Source organism: Argiope bruennichi, chromosome 1 (genome assembly GCF_947563725.1).
Source record: "Argiope bruennichi chromosome 1, qqArgBrue1.1, whole genome shotgun sequence".
NCBI classification, from domain to species: Eukaryota; Metazoa; Arthropoda; class Arachnida; order Araneae; family Araneidae; genus Argiope; species Argiope bruennichi.
In genome coordinates, this window is record NC_079151.1 from 116,859,271 (window position 1) to 116,887,054 (window position 27,784).

The 27,784-nt window shown below is 29.8% G+C and overlaps 1 protein-coding gene and 2 non-coding genes across 5 annotated transcripts in view; 2 read left to right on the top strand and 1 right to left on the bottom strand.

Moving 5' to 3' along the window:
* Positions 1-27,784, top strand: part of LOC129961629 (uncharacterized) — a 114,806-nt gene that overhangs the window by 28,651 nt on the left and 58,371 nt on the right. The window contains exon 1 of one of the 3 annotated variants that reach the window (XM_056075158.1): positions 19,557-19,706. The exons of 1 other annotated variant lie outside the window; for it this stretch is intronic. Coding sequence is in view for 1 of the 2 variants with exons in the window: in XM_056075149.1 (XP_055931124.1) it covers positions 19,686-19,710 (25 nt within the window). In the remaining variant the exon portion in view is untranslated. Of the gene's footprint in view, positions 1-19,556; positions 19,711-27,784 lie in introns of those variants that run through there. One more of the 3 variants, XM_056075149.1, reaches the window with a different exon arrangement.
* Trnan-guu (transfer RNA asparagine (anticodon GUU)) lies at positions 599-672 on the bottom strand. The gene has a single exon. It is a non-coding gene; the product is annotated as a tRNA-Asn (tRNA).
* Trnal-cag (transfer RNA leucine (anticodon CAG)) lies at positions 22,020-22,103 on the top strand. Its single transcript has one exon. It is a non-coding gene; the product is annotated as a tRNA-Leu (tRNA).

The following is a 27,784-nucleotide window of genomic DNA, read 5'->3' on the forward strand; positions in this document are numbered from 1 at the left end:
TTATATTTTTCATTCAACAGTAATATCACGTGAATGCACTTAATGGAAAGAATATTCATAAGTCTTCTAAAATACATTTTTAATGTTTAACACAATTTAATATTTAAATATACTTAAAAGAAGAGCCTGCATAAAAAACTGCGTATAAGAATATTAACGCAATTGGCATTGTCCAATATTTATAATGAATAAGCTAATTGCTAATGACGGCTAGTCTCTAATAATAGTAATAGAAGATGGACTGATTAGATCTAGATTAGAGGATTAAACAGATCTTCTAGGATTAAACTTTAAACTTATAATTACTTTGAAAAATGATAATGTGAGCTTAGTGTGATTTTTTTAAAGATTGTAATCATAGCTTTAATTTATTAAAAATTTGGTGTTTAAAAATATTTTGATTACTTAATTCAAGCTATGCATAAGGAATGCCATCGAAATAAAACACAAACATTCTCTGCATAATAACTGTCCGTTGCAAAACAGCTAAAATTTAAAAAAAAAAAGAAAAACATTCACCACTATATGTACCTTGAATTCATTACTCGCTACTTTCAACCCAAATTTATGCAGATCCACACTCCGGTAAAATAATAGCCGCCCCCGGGTGGGCTCGAACCACCAACCTTTCGGTTAACAGCCGAACGCGCTAGCCGATTGCGCCACGGAGGCTTGCAGATTGAGGAGAAATAAGCTTTCAGTTTTTATCTCTACCTCGTAGAGAGCGAGAGGTTTCTGTTTTAGGTTATAGTAGAAAGGCAGCTGTTTTGATGAATGATTACTCAGTCGTGCCTTTTCTTTCTTCTCACCTTTGCTAATGTGTTGAAAAACTCACTACTGTACTAAATGTCCGATACTATACAATGCACAGCTATTTAGTACATGATAGTTTTCATGAATTTAAAAAGTTGCTTTTATTTTTAAGAATTGAATATATATATATAAATAATTTTTATGAATAATTATTTGTTAGTATAAGAAGCAGTAAAGCTTTTTATTTTAATTAATTTCGACTTTTGACTTTCTTATTTTACGATCAATAGTTTTCCTTAACATTTAATGGATAATAGATATTTATTTATTTAATTTTTATTATTTATCAAATATTATTATTATTTTACAGAAAATTATTTACTTAAAATTTATCCTTTCTTTAAATTTTGGAATCAGTTGTTTCCACTAACATTTATTATAGCCACATAAAATTTTTATTATTGCTATTATTAATATTTATTTAATTCATTTGCTTTCTTAAAAGTATAATACATTTATTAGAATAATAAATAATTTTTTATTATAATTATTTTCCATTTTCAAATTTTGAATTTCGGTTTCAGAAGACGCTAAAAGAAACGAATTATAATTAATTTGATAAATAATTAATAATTAAGCTCACAAAATATTAAAATTCAAAATATAAATCTTATGATAATGTATATTTGCAATGTCCATGCCACTGAAATACTATATACTATCCTATATACCAGACTATACACTATCATCCAGAACACTATAGTGTGCTAGACTTCAGAACTCTAGTATATGAAGATGTGAGTGTAAAATAGACTGCAAAATTCCATCTTTACAAATATGGAAGCTGTTGAGCTGTCGCGTTAACATGTTTCTGATAGTAAAGACAGACGGTCTAACCTTTATTGGATTTGACTAAAAATTTAATAGGGGTCTACCTTGCAGATATTAAATGTGTATACCGAATTTTATCTATCTAACTCTCTTCGTTTTGCAGTTATCGTGTTAAATTACATTCAAACAGCCAGTCAGACAGACAGCGAATTTTCTCAAAATTTGATAGAAATCTACAAATTTGGTATAAACATATACCAAATTTCACCCATTTAGCCCAAAGCTTTTTTTTTTAGTTATCTTAGTAACAGATGGACAGACAGATAAGACAGATATTTTCCAAAGAGTGTTCTTCGAACTCAGAGTGGTAAAACGTGGAGATTCATCTAAATCGCAAGTCAGGATCTTTTTGACGATTGCTATACTTTCTCTATACTAAGTTTACGAGAAAGTAAAAAAAAAAAAAAAAAAAAAAAGTAAAGCAAAACAAAACTTGCAGGAAAAGTAATCACAACTTATATAATTTCGATTAAATACAGCCGAGAAAGCACTTTTTTAAGATGCCAGATTTATAATACTATAATTTTAATTTGGATAGTTAAAATTACAGAAAGTAGACCCTGAGGAGACTGGAAGCGCTGGACTTCTTTGTGACTCAGAAATTAAAGTTAGAATTTGAATTCAAGTGATTAGAAAATAATTGATCTTATAAATGAAGACTAACCTAATTTGTTCCACACACACTTGCGCACACATATACATATACAAGGTGTCCCACAAGGTATGCAGTGTTTAATATTTACAGAATCGTATAGAACACGTTAAGACGAGTATTTTGATGCATAACATATGGGGTCTCCGAATACAGACAGCATCATAGTCTAATTATCCACATGTTATACATCAAAATACTCTTCTTAACGTATTCTATCCTAATCTGTAAATATTAAACGCTACATACCTTGTGGGACACCCTGTACATATATACATACACATACATACATGCGTATATATATATATATATATATATGTGTGTGTGTGTGTGTGTGTGTGTGTGTGTGTGTGTGTGCGTGCGTGCATTGTTTGTGTATGTGTGGGTATGTGTGTGTGTATATTAAACCTTAAAATCTGAAATACAACTATTTTTAATATTCCAGATATAATTAACTGTAGTTTATTTACTTTAAACGTTAATTTTTGGGACTTTGTAGCTGGTAGACCAAATTAATAGGTCTTTCAAAGGAATAATACGAAAAAAAAAATCCTTTCGTTTTCTAAAATATAAAAAAATGATAAGCTAATAAATATTTCACATAATTTTGAAACTACTTAAATATTAAATAAATATATTTATTATAATTGTTGGAGCTTTCCGAAATCAATTTTCCAGAAAAATGCAAAATTAAAAGGGAGTAATCACATGATTGATTGGTGCGAATTCAGGACTTTAACCAACAAAGACCGTTATCAACAGTCAATTCATCAACGACATATTTTAAATCTGTTGACTATGAAAGCTAAATAACATTGCCATTTTTGAAAACATGCGACAGAGATTAAAACTGATGTTTGAAATAACATTTTACAACTGACTATCTTTTTTTGGCGAGAAACCTTCATTCGAACCGAACATGGAGAATTTTACTGATAAAATTTTGGTACTGATAAGAAAAGAAGTATATGCCCAAAATCGGAATTCATTTATTTCTCTTTTTCAGAGGCGAGTGTTTATTACTACATATGGAATTATGACTGAAAGCAAGTGATAATCGTATGCAATAGCAATTTGTACAAATAACTTTAGGAACTTTGACAAATAACTGTTGCATTTTGTACAAATAACTGTTGTTGTAACTTTCAAAGTTTCCTGAGCAATAACGCATTTCTGGAAAACTTGAATTTTACTATTTTTTTAAAGATTTATTTTAAATGATTCAATAGTTTTTTAATAAAAGTTTTTCAGGTTTTGAATACTAAATGTTTGATAAAGAAATAATAACTAAGCAATTATTTTCAATTAAAAAGTGAAATTCTAATCAATTCTCAATTATTTGTATGTAATCCTTACTCCCGTTTTTAAAGATTTTTATATTTGCGGCTGAATGATAGAAAAATCATAAAGTATAAGGTTTAAAATAGATAGACGTATGAAGAATTTGTTTTCGCATTTATTTACAAATTGTTTTTTATGATATATTCCCTTTCTCGGAAAAAAGACATAATGGATTTCTTTTGATTTTGAAAATTTTGGAAGGAAATGGCATTAGGCGATTGACTGCTTTAAATGCCACATGTTAAAAATAAGAAAATTAATGACTGCATTTATAAAAAATTAGGGGGCTACAGTTCTGAAATGTATTTTCATGGACCAACAACATAACCTGTGAACATTACATAACTGAGCTCTGTCAAAATATTTGAAGAGGCCAAAGCAACATTTTTGAATAAAAATTTGCACTCCCCCCCCTATACACACACACACACACTTTATTGTGGGTGAGTGTACATCTCGCATTTTTTGTTCGCAATATTAATTTTTCTGTATTCGAAATAATTGATTATTTTTGTTTGTATGTTTTTATATCTAATTTAATTAGGTTTTTCTACTTTTTGTTACAACTTCCTTTATGTTATCACATTCATTTAAGATTCTTCTTTATTAACATTAACATCATTCGCTTCTATTAGCTAATGATTATTCAAAATTAAATTTGTATCAGCACTTTTTTATATGCGATAATTAATTTGATTATTTCTTATCTTTCCATTATTCAATACATATATACCCAAATATGTTTAAAAATCTTTGTGCTTATACTGATCATAGAAGTTCTATTTCGATTTTTTAAAACTTACCTTCTCACTAATTCTGAAAATTAACTGAAAATTCAAAACTCGTTTTCTTCGACAATTACCTTTTTTTTTTTCTTTATAACATCCAAAAACTACGTATTTTTCTGCTAAAAAACATCATTGCAGAGTGTAACGATACAGTAAATACTGCTAAATACTTCCTATATATGCTATGTGATAATTTGTACAATATTTTGTTACATATTCGATGGCAAATTTACTTTTTAGATGATTATGACATCGAACTGCATTTGCTTTGACATCCAAGTGCACTTCACATGTAGTGTCTTAGGATTTTATTTATTTATTTACGTATCTTTCTTGTGTATGTGGTATACAGACAGAAGGTATTGTAATCGTCAAAAAATTTGAATTCGAGAATTAGACGAATTTCCATATTTGAAACCTCTCTGTGTCCGAAAAACACATTTTTGGAATTATATCTCTGTCTATCTTTCTGCGAATGCAGTAGCTCAAAAACATTTTGAAATTTGATGTGTAGTTTCTATCCAATTTTGAGCAAAACCCACTCAGAGGAAGTCTGTTTGTCCAGCTACTCGAGTACAAGCGGAAACTATTTCTACAAAATGAAAGAAGCTAGATTGAAAAATATTTACATATGTTTTGCATTTAAAATCTAGATCCGCATCGAGTTCGGAAGCTAATCCCTTAGGTGTTGATCTTCTTTCCATATTTTTCTATACATGCAAGTGCGAGTATTCAGAATGTTAACATTTTAAGTAAATGAAATTTAGTCCGCAATTTTAGCATTTAAAGAATAAATCCTTACCAAATTATGAACTAAATCTGTCAAAGAGTTGATCATCTGTCACTCTTTACTTTAACAAGCATTTAAGCACGATAATTCAAGATCGCTATGACTTAAACAAATAAAATTTGGTATGTGAGTTTGGTATGAATAAAGTTTGGTTCTCTACAGAGATTACAAAGTTGTCTGTTGTCCCTACAGAGATTAAAAAGTTGCCTGTTGTTTCTAAAGAGATTACGAAGTTGTCTGTTGTCTTTGCAGAGATTACAAAGTTGTCTGTAGTCTCTACAGAGATTATAAAGTTGCCTGTTGTCTCTACAAAGATTAAAAAGTTGTATATTGTCTCTACACAGAGTTTCGAATGATTTTACAGGAAATATGTTATACTGTAAACGTCATAAAGCTAAAAAATGTAACTCTCATCTAAATCCTGTTCATAATTTCGAGGTCCATTCTGAAATAGATTTCGAAGCATTAATGTGACAAAATAAAACATGCAGAGGTTTTATCGGCTTTTTCAAACATAAGTATCTCCAAGCAATTTATTCTCTTTACTATTGAACACTTGCTGAAAGTAGGAAACTAAGATTCAAGAGTATTATTATAAATGAAAAATCAATTTCGCTGCCCCAAATTTCCCACGTTAAGACTCGATTACAAAGCCAAGTTATTATTGCTTTTCCCACTTTTATTATTTCTCGAACAAATCAATGAAAGTGGCAATAATAACAAAAATTATTCAGAAACTTTGTGTCAAAAGACAATGAATGACCCCATTTCGGTTACAATGAAAATTCGTTGTCTCTAACAAGAGGTTCAATCAATAGACAATATTTTGCAAACTTTTCTTTTATATCATTTTTACTTTCTTGTATATCAAGTACAAAGAAGTATTTGAATCATCAAAAAATTTGAACTCATGATTTTGACGAATCTTTTTGTTTCAGATCTCCCTGAATTCGAAAAACACGTTTTTGACATTATGTCTATCTATCTGTGACAAAGATAACTCGAAAATGCTTTGAGCTAGACTGATTCAATTTCATATATGAACTATATACCAAATTTGTAAATTTCTATCAAATTTTGAGTGAAATCCATTCTCAGGAAGTCTGTCTGTCTGGTCATTCAATTGCAATTGAACCCAAGCTAAGTAAATAAGATGTGGTACACAGTTTTAGCATCTAAAATATAGATTTTTATTAAAACATGAACTAAATCCGTCAAAGAATTGACCGTCTGCCGGTCTGTGCTTTCTCATTCATGTAAATGTAGCAATTCAAAAATGGCATAAGGGAATGACTTAAATCAACGAAATTAGGTATGTTATCTTATGACATCAATCTTTAGTTTTGTGTCAAATTTTGGTTTCATTCAGTTGGCAAAAAAGACATTCAAAATACATATTTGCACGATAGTTTCAATAAAAATGTTCGTTTCACACCAAAGATCTATAATTCATACCTATTGCTCCCGAATGCTATGCAAAGTATCTAAAGTTCTAATCTAATATCATACCGAAGGTTCATAATTTGAAGCAAGAGGAGGGAAGTAAGACCTTACTTTGAAAGAAAGTGTTGCTGAAACCACTCCTGCAGGTCTTCTGCCATTGACCGACAGAGGGTCGATGGCATCAAATAATGGATTTAGCTCCAAATTTGTTACATAGAAATGCCATCCATGTTTATCCATCTAGCTCTTTTTATAGTTATCATGTTAATTTAGTTGAATAGCCGGAGTGATAAACTTTCTCCTAATGGACCTCATTCAAGGTTTGATAGACTCCTACAAAAGCAATGTTGTTATCGTTTTTAATGGCGCTTGTCATAGACAAGCCTACGGACTTTAGAAGTTAGCGATTTTAGGTCAAGAGCGCGTCTCTGTTTTTCAGTTGCGCCATCTAGAGCCAAGAGTACAACTTAGTACACACACATCACAACCCTTTATACCGGTGGACTTCCATGCATTTCATTCACACATCCACAGATCGTAATTTAGACCTGATTCAGAGAACGATCGCCCCTGATCCAGTACCTCCAGTAGTATTAATCTCGACATTGAGGACTTTATGACAACGACAGATTTATATGTGCTCCAACCACAAGATACACGGCAAGTCTTCGGCCGGCGGGGTTCGAACTCGCGACATAAGGGACGCGAATCCAACCCCCTACCAAATCAGGTTATCCTGGCGCACAAAAGCAATGTAAATTCCATATATTAAATTTCTTCCGTCTAGCTCAGAGGAGTTTGAATTATTTCAGAGAGACATATGTAATTCAAAAAATGTATTTTTTGAACTCAGGAAAAACTGAAACTTCCTGAGATTCGAGTACGAAATTTTTGATGATTATTCTATTTTATCTTCATATACTTCGTATATTTGGAAATAAAAATATGTGTTTTTAACAGTAAAGAAAACTACCTTAAATTTCGTTAGAGCTGTGATCAGCGACAACTGAAGTCGACATTACTCGGAATGATGCAAACATGCATATCACTGATGAATGACATTATAGTATTTATTTCTGTCTCTTGGTATTGTATAAGTCAGAGGAGAGGTCTTCATTCAACTTATACATAAATTTTCTCAAAATGGTGAGGAGCTTTGGGATTAGCTTCGCTGTATAGCGAAAGAAATGGAATATTTATTTTAGTACAGTGACTCTTTTCGTTGACTGATTAAAACCGAAATTTATATTATTCTGAAATTTTTGCATAAAACTCGCATGATAAAATATATCCATCTAACATACTGTTGTTTTGGCATTCTTCCTGGCAGATTATTAACTCGTTAAAGGATTCAGCTTAAAATGTGATAAATATCTTTATACGGCATGTCATAACGAATATGTATTATAACACCGGTAGATTGAATTTCAGGCTTAATATGCAATATAAGAACAATATGTTTGTTTTTGTTTTCATGAATTTCGAAATATATAAATAAATTATTCTTTGTTTGTTGTTTTTTAAATCGGATTACAAAAAAGAAAACCAGCGGTAGTAGTCACCCCAAAGCTTTCTCGTATACTCTCTAATAATTCTAATAAATCCTTGTATGGCATTGGCATACAATAGTTAGAAATATTAAATGTGGCGTGAATTTAACGTTTTTATTGAATCTATTGCATGAGGCCCTTGGAAATTTATCATTGCACAGGTTAAAAACATCTGAAAATTGAATTTGGGTTTCAGACGCTTTCTTCCCAGCTGATTGAAACAAAAATTTGACAAAAAACTACAATAGCAGTCGCAAAATTCCATAGATATATTGAAAATTTGATATATTTATGTCATTACGTTTTTGAGTTATTGTTTTTACATGTTTCTGAAAGTGCAAACTGATTGATGGCCAATCCTTTGTTCGATTTGACTGAAAATTTGGTAAACATCTATACTGGAGATATTAAATATGTTTACCGAATTTCATCTATATAACTCTCTTCGTTTTCTAACTGTCGTGTTAACTCATATTCGAATAGCCGATCAGATGGACTTCCTGTGAACATATTTTGCACAAAATTTGATAGAAATCTGCAAATTTAGTGTTAAACATAATATACCAAATTTCAGCCTTCTAGCTCAAAGTTTTTTCGAGTTATCTTTGTCACAGACAAACAGATGGACAGTTTCTAAAAATGTGTTTTTCGAAAATTGCTAAATGGTCACGTTATGGCTAAAACGTGGAGATTCGTCAAAATCTCTTGTTCAAATTTTTTGACGATTACTATACTTTCTCTATACTACGTATACGAGAAGTAAAAATCTGTTTAACTAAATACGAAAAGATTAAACTTTTCGAAGGAAACAACACGCAGCAATTCTGAATGAATTTTTATTTTAAACCTTCAAACAGACATGAAATGTATGACGAAAGCTGCAGTTACATCCTCAAGCGAGTATAGTAAACAATAAATGTAAATAAAAAAAATTTGTCGAAAAATAAACATATATTCTACGGTTTATGCATTTTAAGATTCTTGCACTGAATATAAAAATAGAATAAGAATTTTTAATAAGAAAAGGCTTTTCATAAGAATACTTTAAAACACACTGAAGAAATTGCATCTATTTATTCTAAAAGTTTTGACTTTGTTTTAGCAAATGAAAATGGATGTATAGCGTGTTTGAAGCACTTGCGTGTGTAATGTGAATATAAATATATTATATTATAATCAGACTAATTACTGAATACTAAAAATTATTGAGCGAAATGTATAATGTCAGCTTCCAAAACAAGTATTTTGTGATTTATTCTTCACAAATTGGTACACAAAATACCAAATTTTTGGATAAAAATGCCTTTAATTTTATGTTTAATAAAATAAAAAAATTCAACAAATTTAATTTTTATTTTATAAGAATGGATCAAATATACACAAGACTTTCTTTAAAAGGAATTTAAAAAATTATTACTTACAGAATAAAACTGAAGTTGCTTTTCTGTATATCCTTCTTCAGCATTTACAAACTTTTTTCACCGTATTTGGAGTTTTTTTTTAAAATCCTATATGAAAATAAGAAATGGGATATGCATAAAGTTAATTGTACAGAAATTTTTCTATTTCTTCACCCAATGAAAATATTTCATCTTCTAATACTCTTTTAAGGAATTCAAACAAATAATAGTATTCTGATAGTATCAATTTAGACTATAAGGAGTATGTTCGAATGTTATTCTTAATAGGATATCATTACAGAAATGAGCATTCAACGAATCTTTGTCAAATTCCAAAATCTTGTCAATTTTTCCTTTGTTAAAAATTAATTTTTATTCGCTGTACTATTGCATTAAAACTTTGTGCTCATTCATGTTGTGAATAAAAAAATGAACAAACGAAGAATGAAATGATGCCAAACGGTTTATTTAAACTTTAAACTATATGTCATGATCGTTATAGAAATATGCAGTAAAATTCGTTTGGTGTATTAAAAAAAGTTTCGATTTACTCACGTATAATGCAAATCATAACTAATTTTTTAGCAAACGAATAACATGGCAAGAAAAATTTTATTTATCACTCACTTTTTTAAGATATAGAAGATTTATATTCATGTGATGTATTTTGCCTCATGATTATAATTTTGAAATCCATTTCACACTTTGTACCTAAATCAAGAACGTGAATCATAGCATAGAATAATGATGAGCATGAAATGCATTTTCCTTCTGTTATGAATCAATTTTTGTTAAACATTTATAAAATTAAAATAAAATTTATTTTATTTTACTTTATACATATGCTTACTTACATTGTTTATTTTTCTACAAAAAACAATGTATTTCCAAAGGTATGAAATTTCCAGATTAAATATACAACGTACTGTGAAATGAGAATAGCAAAATAGAACCAAGTTTCAGTTTTTACTGTTCTTGTTTTGAATGCAAAACTTTATTCATACAAATCATTTCTGCAAAGTTATGTAAGGACAGTGAAAGAAAAAAGTAGAACCTTCAACGCTTGATGCAACAGATTTACATCATACACGAAGGAAGCAAATTTTGAGCGGAAACGGGATGTTGTAGCTGAACAGAATTCTTCGTGTTCTTCGAAATATTCTTCGTTCTTAGTTTACAGCATCCAGTATGGTTCGAGGCCAATCCTTTTCATGCATACGGAGAAAAAAAATAAAGCTGCAGGCAGATTTTTGTTACTTTATTTCATTTGTTCCAGTGCAAGCATTTTTATTGTGTTTTAATGAATTAGATAAATAAATATAAATCCAAGGTAAAAAAAAATCAGAAGTTAAAAAGCAAAATAAAATTCCGAACGAATTATAAAATAAAATTTACATTTATTTATTCTTTTTATATCGCATTACTAAGTTGATAAAAAAATTCTGTAAGAAGCATTTTTCTGAACCGAACTTGAACTGAAAATGTATTTGGAATTTATTCGAAACAGATGAAAAGAATTCAGAAAACTGTGAAAAAATTAAGCGAATCAAAAATGATGCCGTATTCCCAATATGTTCATTATGTATGCTTTTTCTTTTCATTTATTATTTGCTTTTAATCAAAATAAGTAAATAAATAAGTAAAAATAATACAGTTGAAAAATTATTAATGGCAGCACTTTTGTGATGGTTGAAAAAAAATGTCTTAGTTTATTATGTTTATTCTATTTGAATGGGTAAAATTAATTAATATTTTTTCTTCTCAGATTTTCTTAGAAATGTTTTTTTTTCGAACAAAATGTTATTTGGCTCAATACTTTCGAGTTTAATCAATGAATAAACTTCATATATTTTTCGTAATTATATGGGATGCATATAAAGGTATTTCAATAAGCTTTTTTCATGATTCTTATTTATTTTTTACATCTATTGGAATCAGAGTTCTTGTTATAAAAATGTGTATGCAGAATTCTGAAGATTATAAATTTTTTTTTATTTATTTTAAAAGCCAACATAGTTATTAATGCTAATAAAAACTTGTTTGAACTCTGAATAAATATTCATTTCAATTTTCTCTTTCTTCAAATTATTTCCCAAATAAATCTATAGAAATAAAGATAAGAGATTTCATTTTACTTGTTCGTTTATCTATTTTCTTACTGCTTTTTAAAATATACTATTAATTTTATATTAAATTAAATGTTTTCTCTCCCTATTAATAAGAAAATATGTTTTTGTGCTTTGGCGTTCTACAAGTTAAACTGTCTCATTATAGTTACTAAATTTAATTCATAGTTGGAAGGAGAAAATGTACATTCTCGAAAAATACGTGGATTAAAAAAAATCCCTTCCAAAAAACATTAGGTTACAATTTCAAATGATATTATTATAGGTTATTTTCAATAAATAAATAAAGTAATAAATGAAAAATAAAAATAAATGATAAAAATTAAATTTGAAAAAGAGAAGTCTTACTCAATGGTGATTGATTCTTGAAAAATATTGAACATTAGTTTTCGTAAGCGTAACGGTTAATGAAAAGTGAATTTTAGCTCTATACAACTTCAAATTTTACTGACAATTATCAAACATGATATTCGGAATTTCCTTAAGAAAGTATTTTTAAACAACAAATTGCGAAAGACATTTGCTTTGTACTATTTGCATGTTCTATTTATTGTATAATGATCTAATGGTGTCAAATCTTATGACGTCATGTCTGCATGCAAATGTAACTGTTTACGTCATTTAATATCTAATGACACGTTTACTGTGACTGTGGGCACTTTTTTACTACTCGTATAAAATGTGCAGTTTATTTCATCGTTAATGTGATACAGTGCATTTTACTGATATGAGGGTACCTATGTTATTATGTTAGGTGGATCAAAATATACTGATAAAAAATTAAAGAATATTTAATACAATATTTTTTATCTAATATAATAATTATTTTAAAAATCCCAAAATTACTTTTTTTAGTAATATTATTTTCATTTCCATACATTTTTTGCTTATTTTTAATAAATTGTGTAAATTAATTTGATGCACAATTTGCAAATATATTTGTAATATTATGATGAAATTCGGATTCATCCATCAATTGCGTAATTTTACCAATGTAAAATAATGAAAAAAAATATATCCTTGGGCATTGACACCAACGTGAGATTTTCACTTCCACTTTTATCTCGTAATTTATACATTTTTTTAAATTTGCACGAACAGTAATTTGTAATAAACGTATTCAATTAAATTCATACTTTTCAAAGTTTTTTTTTAAATAACAAAGAAAATTTTGTTTAAAAAAATGAAAACCATGTTCAAAATTTAATTAACGAAAAAAGTTGATAATCTGGATGAATAAGCTGAATGCGAAAGGCAGCTAGTTTTATAGAAATCCTCAAGTTTAGAGAAAAAGTCACATACTTAATTTCATACCTGTATTGTATTGTATCTCATTGTGATTTTGAGCTCTTATGTTCACAGATAGATCAGCAGACAGGCTTAATATCAAAAATTCTTTTTTCACACACACAGGGATCCTGGAAATAGGATTTCATCAAAATCTCGATGATGAATTTTTTGACGGATATACTAACACTTTCTCGTTATGTACTTCCTATAAGAGAAAGTAAAATTGGTTAAAAAGTCTTTAAAAATGTTTTTTTTTTTTTTTTTTTAAAAAAAAGAAAAACCATGGAGTTAAAAAAATAGAATGAAATTGAATATTAGATTTATGTAAATAATAAGAATTGAACTATCATGTAATTGCTATACATTTTTTTTTTTACTTTATCAGTGGCAACGGCCTTTTATTTAACCTTCGATATGATAAGATCGTGAAAATCGTTAATTGTTCGGCTTCATCAAAAACTGAGATTTTTGTACCGAAATAGAAGAAAATATAGATAAATATTTTAAAGTAATGTTTATGAATTACTGATACACAAATGAGTGCTGTCTTAACTTATATTAGTATGTTCACATTTCTGCTAATAATAAAGGAAAATGGATATGTATAAATGTGTGTCTGCTTTTCTAATGCTAGGTAATTTGACCATCAACTACCACTTCTAGCTCTAATAAACTTTGGAGAGTGGAAATGGGAACAACAGAACGAACTCTTTACTTTATTAGATTTTAATTTCGAAATTTAATTCAAATTAATAGGGATTTTGATTTTTTTTCACTATAATTTTGAAAATATGATTATTTTACCCCATTAAAAATTTTTAAAAATTAATCTTTGTAATTGAGACAATTTATTAACTTGAATTTTTTTTCTGAATGTTCATAATTTTGAAAAAAACAACAATTTTAGCATAATTTTTAATGACGAATTCATTTTTGAAATGAAATTAAACTGGTTTTTATTTTCATCAAATATTTAATATTGTTAATTTCTTCCATTGTTGAAAGCAAAGAAAAATTTTTTGGTTTTCTATTTATTTGAATAATTCGTAAGATGAGCAAATGGAGTTCAAGTGCCTCGAAAGATAACGTGCAATTAGAAGTTTTGATTACCTCGACAATTATACTTTTATTACCATGAGAGACTCGACTCTGCCATTAAAGTTCATGTATACATTGAACAGATGAGGTGTTAGGCTATTAAAATAAAACTGCTTCAATGTCTATGCCAATTTAGTGCTGAAAATTAATCATGAATCAAGGAATCAAGTTAAGCACATGAATTTAAATTGAAATGGAATAAAACCTATTTTCGGCAATTCCAGTTATCTAATAAAATAATAAACTGGATCTAAAATTATTTTGAAGATTAGGCAACTCTATTAGATTGAGTAGAATAGAGCTGCTTTCCCCCCAAAAACATTCTTAAATTATGAATGATCTTTATTAAATGTTTTCGAAGATGTTAGTGAATGTTTATTTCGAATTATATTTGTTGTTTGTAGCTATTTTGGATGTAAATTTGTAGCTTAAATATTAATAACTGAATTTCCCCTATAATTGTTAAGTTAGTTTTCATATTTTTGCTACTTTTCCAATCATGCAAAATAGTTCACTGGAAAGCAACTTTTACAACATTGGCCTTTCTCGCCGAAAGCCTTATAACATCTAATGATTAAAAATTGCACAATTTTTCCCCTCATAAAAAATTCAGAAAAATATTTAAATCCAAGTAAAGAAAAGTTTCAGGAGAATTTATGGCTTAAAATGTCTGTTAACCCTTTAAAGGTCCATTTTTTTTCTAGTCATATTATGCTAAAATATTTTTAGGCTTGAAATTAGAAAGAGGAAAGGGATTCATTTAATTTATTAGATACATTTAATTTGATTAATTAATTAATTTGGTTAATTAATAATTAATTAACAAATCAAGACACATCATTTTGTGTGAGATAAAGAACTGAAGCATCTAAATTTCTGTCTTTCTAAAAAAATTTGTCAGAACTTATGCCAACCTACATAGTAATTTCATACAAAGATTGATAAATTTGGTGGGAAGCATACTTCCCACGGCCCTAGAAAGGGTTAAGAAATTCTGACGTTCTTTGTACCAATATGGTAAACTATAAAATTGTTTGCGTTTGAAGTTTAATCATTTTTGAATCAAACAGGGACCATACAAGAACAGAGGTTTACAGATATATATGATGGTAATATCAATGCATCTTTCGATATAGACATAGTATTGCTGAAATTTCAACTCCTGTCTTAGTATTATTTAATCTCTACATAGTATAGAATGAATTCTCTTGAAAGCGTCTGCTGCATGTTTGAATCAGAAAAACTCGAGAAATAGTTAGCTGATATTGGAGATATTTGTATCATTTTGTAGGGCATATATTGGGGAACGTATATTGTATATTGAATCATATGAAAATAAAAAATTAGTTTTATAACTGCGATTTTAATCATTTTCCTACCATGATTCGAGCATACGTAAAACATCATATCTGTGCTTTGCACTTATACGCGCATGTGCGAAAACCTCAAACTGTGCATGCGGAAATAGCAAGAACTGTGGTATGTATACGTGATACAATTCTTTGTTTACATCTGATTTTAAACAGAGATTCAAAACTCATTATGCCTAAAAAAATTAACTTATATTGGAGATATTTGTATCATTTTGTAAGGCATTTATTGGGGAAGGCTTTAGTACATTGAAATCATATCAAAATAAAAAAAAGGAGTTTTAAAATTGCAATTTTAATTATTTTACTAATAAAGCCCAAGGACAAACGTTTCACTCTGCTGGAATTGACCTAAGCGAAAAATTTTTTTCTCAAGAAGAACTTTATGCGGCACTTTCTAGAGTTGCATCCAAACAAAATCTTTTTTGCCTTGGTACTAAAAGGAAAAACAGCCAATATAGTTTACAAAGAAATATTATGAAGCAAGTTGAATTTTATTTTCACATCAAATTATACAGAGTTGATAAAGAAGTGTGGAACAGTGGGTACAATGACATATTTGTATAAAGGTTCAAGTGCAGATTTGGGTGCCCCTTCGATTGGCGACAAATTTCAGCGATGAAGCACTACTTCTGTTTTCCATAATGCTTTGTTTTTATTGATGCTGCTGTTGAGTTGCCGACCAAAAATTCCTTTGGCGTCGATTTTGTCGTCAAAAAAAGTGCCAAAAAATCAAAGGGGCACCCAATTGTAAACTTTTACCTTTTAAATTTCAAAACAGCTTTTCTATTATATATTTTTAGTGTATTGTTTTGTGTATGAGCATATCATATTTTTATCTTTTTACCAGTCTAAATATTTTGGAACAGCTTTGATATATAGTCTTTTCGCCGAAAAAATAATTTATCACCAAATTTTAGCGAAATGGCAGAATGTGGCGCAGCAATAGCGTAACGGTAGCAAAACTGCCAACCTCACAAGGCGCCAAATGACTGTATAGCAAAGCTTAACCAATATTTCTGAATGTGTGCTATAAAAAATTCTTTTGTAGTTATTTTTGATGATTTCTAAATATATTTTTATGTTTGCTTGATGTTGCGTGACATGCTCATGTCATATCGGGTGGAGGTAGACTAAAGTTTAAAGCTAATTTTTCCTCTTGAATGTTATGCCACGGACAACACTGTGCGGGTACTGCTAGGTTTTGTATAAATTGATACTTTGGCTATACTGATCTTCAAAAGAGTATGTCATTCTACTATCTTTGTATTCTTAATGTTTGGAATAAAGGCATGATAGTAGAGTTTGGAATAATATTTTAAACGTCCTTTTTAAAATCAGATAGCAATCTCAAGACACGACGAGACTATTTGACTTTTTGATCGAATAAAATCTGTCTTTTTAACTTTTGGGAAAACTTTTTTATCGAATGAATATCAATGTCACATAACAGTTATAAAGTACTTGGGTACTTGAGTCAATACAGCAAATCCATAACCGGAATTCGATATCCCGATTAGGACATTGCTTCACAGCTTGTTTTAATTACAAGAAACAAGGAAAGCTTCAAATTCGATAATAAGAAGATAATTATAATAGTGGCCAAAATTGTGGAAACATTTTGGAAAAAGAGCGTTTTCGATATTTGATCAGCAATATCCTGAAGCTATATATCACTTTAAAGACAGTTAAATCAGTATTGTAATGCACTGAATAAATTCTGTTATCTTCTTTATTCTTTTAAAAAATTCTAACTAAATAACCAGAATAAAGAAGCACATTGTGTTTAAGTTGATAAAAATAGCGCTTATTCATTTCAATGTAGTTGATAAACAAGATGTTTTAGAAAATCAGTCAAGTGGCATCCTGTTATTAATAGAATTCAACAGTTGACACCATGTTTTTAAGCTGAGAGAATGCTTTTTTTTATCGTGCTTCTGTGATTGCTATCAAGTTAATCACTTATTTTGCACTCTTCTATTTTGTAAGTTATCAAAACTTAATGAAAGTACTCATTAAGTTGACTGGTCACCCAAAAAAACTGCAGAAACTTACAATTGCATAAGCAGGCGTCCTGGTATAGGGGTAGCGCGTCTTTCCCGTGATCTGGGCGTCCAGGTTCGGGTATGGTTGTTCTTCTGTGTTCTGTCTGTGAGATATATGAATGTGCCCCCCCTTGTAAAAAGGGGTTGTGAAAGGGAATGTGACGCATGAAGTAGCTAAGTCTTACTCTTGGCCCTAGTTAATATTACTGAAAAAAACGAGAGACGTTCACTCGGCTTAAATATCTGACAGATAACTGTCTCTGGGCTTGCCATAAGTCACAACAACACAATTGCATAAACGAGACTTTAGTTATGATGGAATTATACAGAACATTGCCGGAAATTTTTTACTTGTATTTTTAAATTTTTGCGGAAGTATAAAAAAGCTCATTGCCTAGAAAACCAAATAGAAAAAAGTTAAAGAAAATGCACAACACCAAGTGATGGTAGATTAATTAAAAAATTGTGTCTTCATGATCGAAGAAATCATTTGGGTATATACAAAATGAAAAGACTAAATGCCCTATGATACTGAATATGAGGACAATTCGACTCGAATTGCAGGAATCTGGTCTAAATGCAGAAATTCCACAAGAAAAACAATTTTTAAGTCCAAAAAAGGATTGCGAGGATTAAATTGAATAAAAACTATGTTAAATGGATTTCAGAACAATGGGACAAAGTAATATGGAATAGCGAGGTAACGATGGCATAAAATATGTAAGGAGAATAATAGAGGAAGCTTTCCATCCTGATTACCTATAGTTAAATACCCAATTTTATAATAAGATTGTAAGACAGCAGAATCCATAGACAGAATTAGTGTGATAAATGGCGAATATAAATTCCCCAAAAGAAATAAATGAAATACTCATTCCTAAATTGCTGCTTTCTGCTTATGGCCTTTTCCCAGATAATGAAGAATTTATAATTTAGCCGGATTTTTTTTCCGGATAATAAGTTGTGTTGCCACTGTATGTAAAAACTGGCTTCTAGACAACCCTGTTTTATTATTGGAATGGCCTGGGAATAGACCAGATCTTAACTCTATCGAAAATCTATGCAATCGACTGTTACACATCAGCAATTCCAGTTTCAAAAATGCCGTTTTTCTATTTAAAATGTCTTTTGAGTAATGCTTTATAATATGGTAAACATTTGAAGTACTTGGTATTTTTCTGAGCAGTCCTAAACAGTATGTAAAAAGGGGTCACCAGTAGGAACATTCCTGAAGTCAGTGTGGACTGTTTATTTTCTTTGTGACTTTTGTATATTTTAACTTTGGCACGTATTATGTTTACACTTTTAGCCTTTTGTTATAATATGAAAATAAATTAATTTTATTAGAATATGCAAATTTCACAATCCATATCCATTTCACAATCCATATATGTCCACTAATTATTATTACCAATAAAAGTATTGTACCAAAAATAAGTATGTGATCAACTTAAAATGACTCGTGCATATAGCACGGCATGTACAAGTTATGACAAGTGTTTAAAAATAATTTCCTTTACAGACATAACATTAATCATTTCGAAGTAATGGGAATTTTTTATGCATTAATGTACTTTGCTTTAAACATCACCTAATTACAATTTCATTCTATCATGCTTCCGTTAAAACTGCTATTTAAACAACTCATCATGTTTGACCCATCTTTTCCTGTCCCAAACATTCCATTGAAGCCTCATTTTCTGATGAAGCCCTCTTCATGATGTCGGTCACAGTGAGAAAGGTCCCTGGAGTCATTATTGAATGAATAGGGAGCATGAGACGTTTCGTTATGGTACGTATTCATTTATTTCGTGTTCTATAATTGCCATAATCAACTCGAGAGGCGTGTTTCTGCGACCCCACCACGCTCTCCCACGACCACCTGCCTTGCGATCAGTGTTCTGTCATGAAGTTTCGCGAATCAAGGGTTTGTTGTCATGGCGACTTGTCAAATTGTTATTTCGTTCGCTTTTATTTTTAATACTTTTTTTTTTCTTTTCTTCTCTGAACTTGCATAAAACAGCAATGAATTGTATTCGGGAAACAGAGTTAGTTAGAAACGGCAGCTTTGTTGGATTAGACAGATTGTCTTATTTTGCCTAAACGGTTCGGGAGTTGTGTGTTTTTCAAGGTTCTTGGCTTCTATGTATGTCGGTTCCGTCTGTTAATGTGAGTATGTTCTGAGAATTCTACTGTGCATCTTTAAATTTGCTGTTATTCTTTTTTTTTTTTAATTATCGTTTGTTGTACTATTTGGCACTACACCATAATCGGACTGTGTGATAGTTTTCTTTGTTTTTAAACGCTCTTTATTTATTTTTTATAAATATTAATTTTTATGTTGACCTTGATCTACTTTGTAAAAAAAATTTATTCACATCCTAAGAAATTTTAAAAAAAATAGAAATCCTAATTGTTCTCCGTTTTTCACTTTTATTTTATCTTATACGAAATATACAAAATGATAGTATTGCAATCGGCAAATAATTCGAGATCGAAACTTTGACGTACCTTCTCGTTTCAAACTCCAGTGAGCCCAAGAAACACATTTTTGGAATTATATCTGTCTATGAACACAGTAATTCAAAACTAAAGCTATATGGATGAAATTCGGTTTGTTATTTTTACACCAAATTTCCAGATTTTTGTCAAATTTTGAATGAACTTTTTTTTTTTTTTTTTACTAAAATGTTAGTCTGGCTATTTAATTACAAGTGAATTCGGTAACTACAAAACCTAATGATCCAGATAGATAAAATTTGGCACAGAAGTTAACATCTAAAATGTTAATCCTTATGAATTTTTGAACCAAATATATCAAAGGGTGACCGCTTGTCAGTCTGTAATTTTGTATGCGTATAAACGTGATAGTTCAAAAATGCTATGATTTCAATAAATGAAATTTGGTAAGTGAACTTGTGATTGTAAGTGTGATTCTGTGACATAATTTGATTTCAATCAATTGAAAATAATCGCCAAAATACATATTTAAAGTTGAATATGTATTTTGGACGACTATGATGATTATACTGTACTACCAAGCGCAAAACCGACTATGGAAATAGAAATTTGAGCACCCGTGGTGTTCACGACTTGTTCAAAGTCTAAAGTTTTATGCGGGGAAAAGGTTAATGACACATTTATTAAAGAATATGCGATAAAGTTTCGAGAAAATCATTCCGTCTGGCTTTGTTTCGAAATAGTTTAGCAACTGTATTATTAAAAAAACTTATCTTGAGAAATAAAATAAAATTTAAAGCAGAATCGAAATTTTAGTCCGAAGTATCATATTGAATAGTTAAACTTCTTCATTATTTCGTTTTTAATTTTATTCTTAATAATATTGCTACGATGATAAACTTACAAAAATGTATTAAATATCATCGCAATATAAATGGGTATAAATCCAGTAAATAAACCAATGAAAAGTGTTAATTCGTTAAAATTGAAAAGAAATTATAAGAAAATAATATAACGGAAAAGCTTATTTTTTTAGTTTTAAAGTATAAAAATTCCCACATTATTATTATGTATTTCTCACATTATCATTATGTTTCTCTGACACAATTCTCCAATTTCTTCGAAATATTTTAGTAGTAAACTGGATTATACAATCGCTCTCATAAATACTTTTTTGAATTATTATACAAAATTCTTATAATCTTTGAAGATGTAATGTGATACTTTTCTAATGATTTTTATATAAAAATGATTTCAAGATTGGGATGAAATATATTTCAATGCGGTCAATCACACACCAGATAACAAACAGTTTGGCAAAGATTTATTTCTAATAATTATCAGCAAAATGATTTTATGTGGTAGATTATCAACATTATCAACAAAGATGAAATAAACTTTTTTAAAAAAAAAAATCAACAGATTTACAAGTGTAAACGCCATGAAAAAATAGCACACATATATGTTATGACTAATTTATTCGTTATGACTAAATAATGGCGACAACTTGCAATTTAAACTACAACTTCAGTGAAAGCTAGGATATATTCATTAGTTTCAAGATGATTCAATTTCAAATTATTTGAATTTAAGTAAATAAATGAATGCAAGTAATAAAATAAAAAAATAAAGTCACTTCATTTCAACTAAATTCTATATTAGTCATATTCTGTATTTAACGAATATACTCTTCTTCGCTTAATCGCAGTTTAAATACACATTTTCCAAAACCGTTGAACATTGAATTAAATCATGGAAATAGTTTAATCATAACATTTATTTTTCTTTTATCTTATAAATTTTGCATAGAAAACGCAACAAAACGATTTCGCATTGATCAGTAAAAAAGATCAAAGCCCTTGGAAAAGAGTGATAAACTGAATCAGCAAAAAATGGAAGAAAGGCAAGGGTGGGTGGGGAATGGCAAAAAGGTATGTTGAGGGCCATTGATTAGAAAATTTACTACAGAAATGAAATTGAAGTGCTAAAAATTGGAACAAAAGTATGACGGCAGATGCTCAAGTCAGGATGGCCGAGCGGTCTAAGGCGCTGCGTTCAGGTCGCAGTCCACTTCTGTGGGCGTGGGTTCGAATCCCACTTCTGACATGTTGTGTTTTTCTTTTCACAAATCTCATTCAAGGGCGAAAGTGGTAAACCGCAAATAATTAAATTCAAATGTCATTGAAAATTATAAAGAAAATTTCCCTCTTGCTTTTTTCAGTCTGACGCTAAGAAAATAGTTTTATTTTCTTTCTTTACGAACAAATCCTGTTTCAGGAATGTGTTTAGTTATTATAATTATTATTAAATCAATGAGCTTCACTGTGGGGTATTTAGAATTTTCTTACAAGTGCTTTGGCTTGATTTAAAATTCTGAGATTTCATTTGTTGAGTGTCAGAGGGTTTCTTGTTGGTGTGACATGGAAGTTTGAAGAGTGGGCGCCAGATCAGATATAGTCTTCATCATCTGACCACGGTTCATAAATAAGAGATTCTCCCCCAAACAACCTTCAAAATAGGGCGTGAATAATGAATTTAAGCAGAAGTTTTATTTAATTTGGGTGTAAATACTCCTTTTTAAAAATACAGAAAGGCTATATTAGGGAGGAACTACATCTTGATGAATAGAAGATGAAACGTTTTCTGCCACATGAAAATTCGACATCATTGTGAGACTCGAAGGAAAATTAGATTCCCAAAATTGCGGTTCGAACTGGAGATTTTTCATTTCCGAAACCCATAATTACTCTATAATATTCATAAGCAAAATTAACATGGTATAGATTCCAATAAACATTCGGGTTTTATCTGCGCATGTGTTCGGTATACTACTGTTCGTTTCAAGATTCCAAAACTAACACTTTGCAACGCTTGCACTTCGCTAAGGGGTGATATGCAAAAAGATGAGAGATTATTATTCCTCCTGATTCCGCGAATAATCTGAGTTCACCCTGTTGTAAATATAGGCATCTCCTCCTTTAATTTTTCATCTCACCCCTTTTTTGGCGAAATAAACTCCACTCGACGTATGCTCAAAGGCGAGGAGGGTTTCAGAATCTGAGAGTGAACAGTATACCCTTTGAATAATGAATTTGGTTTTTATTATACATACATACTTGCTAAGTAGCCATTGTTCGAAGAATTAAATGGATTTGATGCCTTTGCATTATCCCAATGGAAGAGGGGCACTAGAAGTATGTATATGACAAATTGAACGAAATAGTAAGAAGGTTCTCGATTCCTCTGAAGATGCAATGTAGTGGTGTTGCCTTATTAACGGATCTATCGCCGATGACGGGATGTATATCCTTAAAAAAAGACTTGGTGCATTTGTTGGTAATGACTATTTTGGGCAAATCAGAGCGATCATATTGAAATTGAAGCCCGATGTAACAAGCACGCTCTACCAGAAACTTTCTCTCGTATTTTCTAATGATATTTTGCTTCTCCCTGCATAAAATTTCTGATGGGCAAGTCCGTGAACGCCATGAGTGTTCAGATTTGAGTTCCAGAGTTCTGCGGAAAAGAGTTTTGTGCTTCGTAAGATAGAAAAAATAAACAAATATGCATTTTTGAGGCCTTTTTTTTTTCAATCGGTTAAAACTAAAAATTACACAGAGCTACAAATTTAGCATAATGATGTTATACCAAATTTCATACACCTTGCATAGTTGAATTATTGTGTTAATATGCCAACGAAAGTACTGAGTGACAGACAATCAATCCCTCGACAGATTTGGTTAAAAATTAAATTGTGGTTTACACGTTAAATACTAAAACTGCGTACCGAATTTTATTTCTAAAAGTAGTCGTGCTTTTCATTTATCGTGATTACATACATGCAAAAGTGCAGGCGATCAATCCCTTGGCTGATTTGGTTCAAATTTTTATATAAGTCTGTATTTTAGATGCTAAATTTATATACCAAATTTTATCTATAAGTCTTTCAAATACATTTACTGATCATGTTACCTTATAACCGGATAAACAGACTTTTTGTGAATGTATTTCGTTTAAATTTTGATAGAAATCTACAAATATGATTTTAAGGTCACGTGCCAAATTTCATCAGTCTAACTCAAAGCGTTTTCGAATTATCCTGTTCACAGGCAGACATGATTTCCAAAATATGTTCGCACTCATAGAGGTCTGTAACATGAAAATTCGCCAAAATTCATGTTCGAATTATTTGGTGATTACAATCAATTTGTAAACTTCGTACATACGGGAAAAAAAAAAAAAAAAGCGAGACAGAGAGAAAAGAGAATGAATTTCTTTAATTTCGTATATCCTTATTATGAATCATTCTTTATTGTATTTTATTCTATTATAACTGTATTTTATTCAATTCGATTATCAACAAGAAATCAGTTACAACGATAATTTTCAACCTAATTATGTATCATCTTCGATTATCTTTTCAGCTTTTTGGCTAACAATTAGTGCAAGAGTGAGTTTCTCATGATGGTTTTTACTCTTTGGCGTGTGGATTTATTTAATTTATTAATTAATTGCTCTTCAGATTCTTTTAATTAATCAAGCTTAAGAAGAATATAAAAGAAATTTTACTTTACGTATACTTAAATGAATCCAAATAACTTTTGTCTCTATAAGGAAACGCTACATTGTCACTAACAAATTTAAATATGAAATTTCTCCGATCCAATGCGAAGCAGACACGTCATTCTGTGGAAAAGAATAGAAAAAATAAATCGTTTGGCAAATCTCGAAATAGAAAATATTTTACTTTCACAAAGTAAAACAAATGTAAAATTGTTTCAGGTATTATTTTGTTATCATGTATAAAAATCAGCGAGTAAAGCACTTTTAGAATTGGGGGGAAAAAAACCTGAAATAATAAAAAAAAGGAAATTAAAATAAGGTCAATCCACCTTTGCCATGCATCAAACAGGCCCAGAGACAGGGTAGCATTGTTAAATTTGCCCGACTGGCGAATTTCCAAAACAGTGTTTCTTTCCTCAAGTTGGCATTGTTTATTTTATTGTGAATTGAATAAAGCCGAGTTCTTTGACCCTAAGGCTTTCGCTCTTGCAGATGTACAAAAGAGCAAAAAACCTCGAGAAATAATGCCGTCCGTTTACGTCTCCCCCTAATTGATATAACTAGACATTGTAGATTCGCTTTAAACAGGTGATTAAAGATGCTTTGACTCGATAGTATGTTTTTTTTTAAACAAAAGGATGAATGTTCTGCTAGAGTATCAAAGTTTATTCCATGTTTAAAAAATTCAGCTTTTAACATTTTTTCTATTTTTATTATCATATTTTACATTATTGGTTTAATTTAATGCATAGCATTTTCATATTAATTTACAAACTGCGGCATTTTAATAATCCTTGATTCTGGTTTTATAGTTCACGTCCAAATTTAAATCCGTCTGGTAAATTTAATTAATCTCAAACCTTATTTTGAAGCTTACATGAGAAGCAATTTTAGGACGGCCTTTATAATTTTGAACCATAGTCAGATGACGAGGATAAAACTGAACAAGTCAAATTTTGTCACCATATTAAGAGGTACATTTTCTGAATTATTATGTTCCATTTTCTACCTTTAGGAGCAATTGCAAGCTGTCATATTGTATAATGCATATTCCTTTTCCTATGTACGACGGTATACTGAGGTAAATTAAGGCATTTTAGAATCCTACGAATCATGCACTTTGGGGTCCCGATTTTAAATAAGCTGATCAAGTTATTTTTCCGTTTCAGAACTTTTTAATTTAACATCTTTTACTGATAAATAAATCAGTAAAAGATCATATTTTACATTATTTAACAAATTTACAAATTTAATTAATTACAAATTTAACATTATTTAACAAAATAATGTTAAGTTTTTATTTTACTAATAACTGTGCAGAACATATATACTTTTATATCTGTTAGAACTCATGACTGCACATATCCGCATTTGTACATATTATTATTTAATAGATATAAATATTGTATGCAATAATATTATAAATATTATAATGAATAAATATACAAAATAAAACAGATAAGAATTTGACGAAGTGTTAATATTATCATAATATTTTTAATTCAAAAGAAACCGCAATATTTTACACATTTATTTTTTCGGCAAATAGGCCAAATAAATTTGTAAATCTTTCTTAAAAAATAACTATTCTCTCTCATCATATCGACCTAGGCAAGTTCGGAAATCTGTTAAATGGTCGAAAATCTACCACTTATTGTATAGTTTTTTTCTACGACTCATGGCAGATTAAACAAGGATCAAACTCCCATATACACTAGTCTTTAGCATAATGCGATCTCGAACACACGACCCTCCATTAATAGATACTGAGTTTCCGGTTTAGCTTAATTATATTAATGTCACATGTTAGAGCAAAATAAAATTTGTTTTATTTGGAGTTTAAAAGTTTGGACCTGGGTCAGATGACGTGGACCTGAGTTGGCCACACTAACCAGAGGGCGTTTAACCTACAACACATACTCTCAAAGTTAAGATTGGATAAAATTTCAAAATAAACTTTCAGAAATGGATTCTAATTTTTTTTTTTTTTTTTTTTTTTTAATTTCCCCATTTTAGCAAATGGAAAATTAAACTTATAATCAATTTTGATCTCTCCTGAGGTTATATATTAGGTTACGTCGAAGTTACATTCTAGGTGACTTTTCTAGTTAACTTTAAATTTGCTTACCTTATGTGGGATAATACAATATAACAGAGGGTAAAACTAACGACGGGTAATTTAGTCAATTAGCTACGGCTTGGTAGAAAAATTTTAATGGTTTTATATTACAACATCTGCACAAAGGAAAAATTTTAATGGCAAACCACTTAAAGCTCCTGTAAGTTTGAATGGTAATGTAATTGTTAATAATAAAAATTCAAGTAATTAAAAAAAATGATTTTTTTAAAAAAAAACAATAGTGAAGAAAGTTATCAAAGAAAACTAGCTAATTAAATTTCCAATAGAAAAAAGATTTATACAATAAACATTATGTATAAATCCATGAAGTTTCAGTGTAAAAATTTCTCTCCCGTCCGTAAAATTTGCAGTTGCCAGAAGTTTATAAAAAACACCAAGGAAATTTTTACACTCAGAAAAACGAAAAAACATTCGCATATTTCAATTAAAATAAAACTATTATTATTTATTCATTAATTATTTAGAATTAATTTCAAACTTCGGCTCTTTTATTTTTTAAGAATCTGTAACTCCTAATGCTTTTATAAAACTCTTATTGCCATACACATTAGAAATGATAAAGAATTGCAAAACGTGCTGCTTAATAACTAAAAATACTTATCGTAAAATTTCAGACTTTATGAAATTTTTATGAATTGTGAAATTAGCATAACGTTTTCCATTTGCCAATTCACTTAACGAAATGAAATATTGAGTTACCATTATCCACTTTTAATCATCACGAAAAATCTCAGACCAAGCCGAGAAAAAGAAAAGCTATCGCCGATACTTGGATTAAATCCCAGACGATTTCTGTTTAATCTTTTTCACTGCCAGATTCCCCAACCCACTCAGAATAATATCTCGTTAAAAAGACAATGAAACTTTTTTTTTAATCGTCTGCCATTGCTTCCGTCCAGCTTCTCTTAACTCTCTTATTCCGTGACAAAAGAAACGGTGACGCCCACCCGAAGAAACTGGCAATGATCCAATGACCTTTCTTTCCGTGAATTAGAAGTTTCGCCGTCTCCACAGAAAATGGGATCAAGTTTACCAAGAACATTTCTAGCTGGGGGACCGTTAGTTGAACCCATTTCGTGTTCTG